Source organism: Dama dama, chromosome 19, assembly GCF_033118175.1.
Source record: "Dama dama isolate Ldn47 chromosome 19, ASM3311817v1, whole genome shotgun sequence".
Classification (NCBI taxonomy): domain Eukaryota; kingdom Metazoa; phylum Chordata; class Mammalia; order Artiodactyla; family Cervidae; genus Dama; species Dama dama.
In genome coordinates, this window is record NC_083699.1 from 74,610,237 (window position 1) to 74,614,941 (window position 4,705).

The window sequence follows — 4,705 nt, forward strand, 5'->3', positions numbered from 1 at the left end:
AGAGCGGCGCTACAGAGAGGAGGGTTGAGGGAAGGGGGTCTGAGAGGCCAGGCGCAGGGGAGCCCCCACCAGACGGACCTCATGAGAGTGCCTGCCACCAAGGGCCAGGACCACCAGCTGGGCCTGGAGACCACAGACCACCCAGAGATGGCTCAGAGATGGGTGCTCTCTGACCTCCGGGGCAGAAGCTGTGATGGCGGTCACTTCCACCGAGGAGCTGATGTTGGGATCCGGGTCACTCTGAGGTCTCTGCACCACAGGCTGGGGCCCTGGGCCCTCCTGGCTACTCTCTCAAACCCTCAAGCCCTCGGAGAAGAGGAAAAGGAACTGGAAAGGGGGGAAAGCAGAGGGAGATGGATGCCCCCACTTTCTAGGATCCCCCAGATGGATGGGTGTGGGGGCCGCAGCGGGTGGCAGCCGAGGCCGAGGCCGAGCTTAGGATGAGGGCGCAGAGCTGGGCTTCTCCTCCCGGGACACGGGGATGGCCCGCTCGCTGTGGCCGGCGTCCACGCCAGATGGGACCTTGGGGCCAGAGAAGGTCAGCATGCCGTCCGCGGACAGGGAGCAGGAGAGTGCAGACTGGTCCACGTTGGAAGGCAGGCGGTAGCGGCGGTGGAACTCGCGGGAGATGTAGCCATGGTCATCCTGGGGACGGGAAGGGTGCGGTCAGAGGCGCTGCAGCTGCCGGCAGCCCCCAGCCCCCGTGGAGGAGGCCCAGGCCGCACAAGGTCAAACCCACGATGCTCCTCCAGGCAGTGGGCGGCAGGTGCTGGGCCATGTCCAGGGCCCTGGACCTCCCTGCCTCCCTGCATGAGATCTGGGCCCACCCAGGGCCCTTTGCTCTTCTCACTAATTTCATTCCAACATCTCACGAATGGTCCTGCCCTGGCCCCGCCCTCAAGTCCAGCTTCCCCTTCACCTGTGGCCCCAAGACCATTAGGGCTCAGGTGCCTGCCGTCCATCTAACCAGAAAGCCACACCTGGACATTCCCGTCTCCTGATGCCCTGGCCTGGCTCCCCCCACCTCCAGGTGGAAAGACTCGGAGCCCCAGGGGAGTGTCCGGGCTTTTCTCTGGGGCCCCAGGAGGGGAGGACAGCAGATGGATGGGGTCTGTCCCCCAAGTCCAGCTCCCCCACCACTGGAGAAGCCCTGGTCTCCGACCTGTCCTGGCTGGCTGGGGTCCTCCCTGAGTCAGGCTGTGCCCCTGCCCCTGAGATAATGAGTACCAGGGCTCCAACGGGAGTCGTTGGCTGCACCATCCCCCTGAGTGAGACAGGTGTGAAAGCCTGCCTGGCTAGGAGCTCGCCCCTCAGTGCAGCGTCTCCTGGGGTCTTTCATAACCCTACCCCGTCACCCAGGGGTTTGTACAGAGCCAGGGACACCAAGCAGTGCCCCAGTGGGGACTGGCCACGCTGCCCCGGACTGCGGAGGTCCCCGGGGTTGGCCAGGGTCTGGGCCCTGCCTCTCGGCCGAGGCTGCAACCAGCCCCCGGCTCACCTGCCGCTCATTGTGCTTGCCATGGATCTCCACGAAGTCCTCCTGCACCTTCACTGTCAGGTCCTCGGGAGAGAAGTGCTTCACGTCCAGGAAGATGACAAACTTGTCCCGGTCGGATCGGACCTGAAACCAAGCACCCGTGTGGGTCCCGCAGAGCTGCGGCTCAGGGACAGGGACTGGCTGGAGCGGCCGGAGCTGGGTGGCCAGGGTTCGGTCCCGAGTTATTGGAACAGAAAGTACCATCAGGGCTCTGATCGCTCCCTCCGAGTGCCCAGGGACAGGGGCACCCGGGACTCAGGAGCGAGTGGACACTCAGCCGACAACCAGAACCTCGGAGGTCTGCTGTCCGCCTGACTGGTGAGGGGTTGAGTAGCCTGTTATAGATTGGTGGGTTAAGGTTGTAGGGTTGGTTATGTCTTAGTTGCTGGCTTTTTGGCTGATTATGGGTTGGTTAACTATCCGGTTATGGTTGTGGACTGGTTATGGTTTGTTCAGATGGCCGATGAGATCAACTACTTGGGCCCTGCCCGCCTCTCCATCAGCAGCCTGGGGCCCTGTCTCTGCACATGGACAGATGTTCCCAGTGGTCTGCACAGACCACCCAGCTCCTCACACACTCCCCCTTCACTCCTCGGAGTGGTCAGCCTTGCACCAGCTCCGGGCAGGTCTCTGTTTTAGGCAGTGGTGAGACCCAGCACCCCCAGAGAGCTGGACCCTGCAGAGGGAAAGCCTGTGGGCCTCCTTGCTGCCCTCGGGGGCCTGGCCTTGGGCAGCTGGGCAAACTCTGCAGCTCTGGCCACAGACGGCTTCAGACGGGAGCCCTCTGACCCGACCTCGGGCAGCACAGCCCACGTCAGGTATCCGGCCGGAGGGCACACACAGCCTCCGGAGCACAAATCTCGGCCCTCCAGCACCCATGCCCCAGTGGCGCTGTTCTCGGGGACCCCAGATGGCGGTGGGGACCTCACCCCAGCTCATGAGTTGAGGGCAAGAGGCATAAAGAGTGGGTGGGCTCCTCTTCCCACCACCCCAGAGGCATGGAGGCTCTGCTGGGGGGATGGCCTGCCCAGCCTCTGAGCCCAGGAGGGACAAGATCGGGCAGGAAGGGAAAGTGGCCCCGCGGCCCTGACCACCCGCTTCACGAGACACGATGGGGGCACTTGGAGCAAGGGTGCTGCCGCTGGCCCTCAGAAGCCCCTCTCTCCTACCCGGCCGGCCCCACGGCCGCAGCAGGAAGCAGCGTGCCCGCAGTCTCACCTCAGAGATGCCGGAGTCCAGCACGGTGCGGAAGAGGGACTGGCGATAGTAGGGGCTGATGGTGGAGGACAGGAAGGGCAGCAGGTCGTACTCGAAGAGGCCCTCGCCGAAGAACTGGTCGAACAGCCGGCTGGGGTAGAAGGGGCCCAGGGCGCGTTTGAACCAGGGGTGCTGAATGGCGATATCCATGGCGGGCAGCGGCTCTGCGGGCAGCCGGGGCGAGGAGATGGTCAGAGCAGGGCCTGTGGGCAGCGCACTGAGGAACTGGGATGCGGGCCCTGCCTATATACGCCGGGGCAGAATGGAGGCATTAGAGGGATTTGTCTGGAAAGCGCGAGCTCAGGAGGCAGGCCGCCCAGTCAGCAGAATCGTGGGCCGGCCAGGCTGAGCGCCCACCTCGCCCAGCCCTGGCTGCAGCGCCGACCAGCGGGAGCTCCCTACGCCAGGAGGACGGGGCCCCCAGGCAGCCTCTCTGTGGCGGCTCTGCGTCCCCCACGCTCTCCCTGGTATACAGGGAAGACTCTCATCTCCCTTCCCCAGGGGAGGGTCCGTGTGCCAGGGACAGCGCCCCTCTCTGCACACATGGTCCCCTGTGATCCCACGGCTGCTCCCCGAGTGAGCGCTCGTACCCCTGCTTCACAAGCAAACAGGCGCCCAAGTGGTCCCCCAGCCCCACAGCCACCAGGTTTGGCTGCATTTCCTTAAGACAGAATTACCTCCCTTGTATCTTGGTGATTACAAAAATGATACATACTTGTAAAAACCTTGGGAAAGACAAAAAGTGCAGCTCAGAAGCTACAAAGAGCCCGTGACTCCAGCACCAGGGAGGCCCGTCATGGTGTCTGTGCGCATCCAGAAGGGGAAGCAGGTTTGCTTTGACAAAGGAAAACCGCACGTGCGGGAGTCTCCTCTGGACCCCGTCCCTGCAGACGGCAAGGCCTGGGGACAGACAGAGCCAGGCTCCTTCAGGCAGGTGCCCTGCCCTGTGCCAGGTATGTGACTGGTCTGCCCGTCCAACTACGGCCCAGAAGGTGTTTCAGGGAGACCCACCACAGTCAGGACACCCCCGGCTTTAAGGCTTTCATACTTCTCAGTAGCTTGGCCTCTGGGAGCCTTACACAAATGCACCATCCCTCTCCCCACTCACAGCATAATAGAGAGCCATTCCCACGCCCTACCCCAGCCGGCTTTCTCATGCAGAGTCCAGGCGGCAAGACACTTATTCACCCGGCACATCTCCGGGTCCTCCTGCAGTTTCTCGTGTACTTAATCATTCAGTCACGTCCAACTCCGTTGTGACCCTTTGGACTGCAGCCTGCCAGGCTCCTCTGTCTGTGGGATTCTCCGGGCAAGAATACTGAAGTGGGTTGCGATTTCCTCCTCAAAGGGATCTTCCCGACTCAGGGATCCAACCCTCATCTCCCATGTTTCCTGCATCACAGGCAGATTCTTCACCCGCTGAGCCATCAGGGAAGCCTGCAGCTTCTTAGAGAGGCCTTATTGCAGAGCCCTTGGGTACCATTCAAGGCCAAGATGATAGCGCCCTATCGGTTTCCAGCAGCTTCTATAACTACTAAAAAGGATCATTCCACAACAAAGGCCTTTTTGGACAGTTGGAGTATGGTGACCTTGAAAAGACCACGAACTTGTGGTTGAAAACAACATAAATGTATCACCTTGTGGGTTGGAGATCAGAAATCCACCTGCATCTCACTGGGCTCAGATCCAAGAGCCAGCAGGGCTGGCCCCTCCTGGGGATCACCCCCTCTCTTACAGTCTGCTCTTTAAGGAAACTTATTTCCCTGCTTGCCACATAAGGTGACACAGTCTTGGGTTCTGGAATCCTCCCACTGCAGCGAGGGTTGGGGAGAGCTGTGACCCTCCCTTGGGGCATCCATTGAAGGGACCCTCAGCTCAGGAAAGTCCTGCCAATCACACCCAATACAAGCT

General features: G+C 61.7%; 1 protein-coding gene across 1 annotated transcript; it reads right to left on the bottom strand.

The window, feature by feature from the left end:
• Nucleotides 1-435: 435 nt before the first annotated feature.
• Nucleotides 436-2,944, bottom strand: CRYAA (crystallin alpha A). The gene is made up of 3 exons (XM_061167985.1): nt 2,756-2,944; nt 1,499-1,621; nt 436-645 (listed from the first exon to the last, which is right to left on the bottom strand). Exons 1-3 carry the CDS (start codon nt 2,942-2,944, stop codon nt 436-438), a joined length of 522 nt encoding a protein of 173 aa, XP_061023968.1.
• Between the last annotated feature and the right edge of the window lie 1,761 nt (nt 2,945-4,705).

Excerpts from the sequence above, each read along its gene's own strand:
- CRYAA (XM_061167985.1), bottom strand. The coding sequence starts at position 2,944 with ATGGATATCGCCATTCAGCACCCCTGGTTCAAACGCGCCCTGGGCCCC. Across the intron at positions 1,622-2,755 it reads TGGACTCCGGCATCTCTGAG|GTCCGATCCGACCGGGACAA; the intron begins GTGAGACTGCGG and ends GCTTGGTTTCAG. Across the intron at positions 646-1,498 it reads GCAAGCACAATGAGCGGCAG|GATGACCATGGCTACATCTC; the intron begins GTGAGCCGGGGG and ends TCCCGTCCCCAG.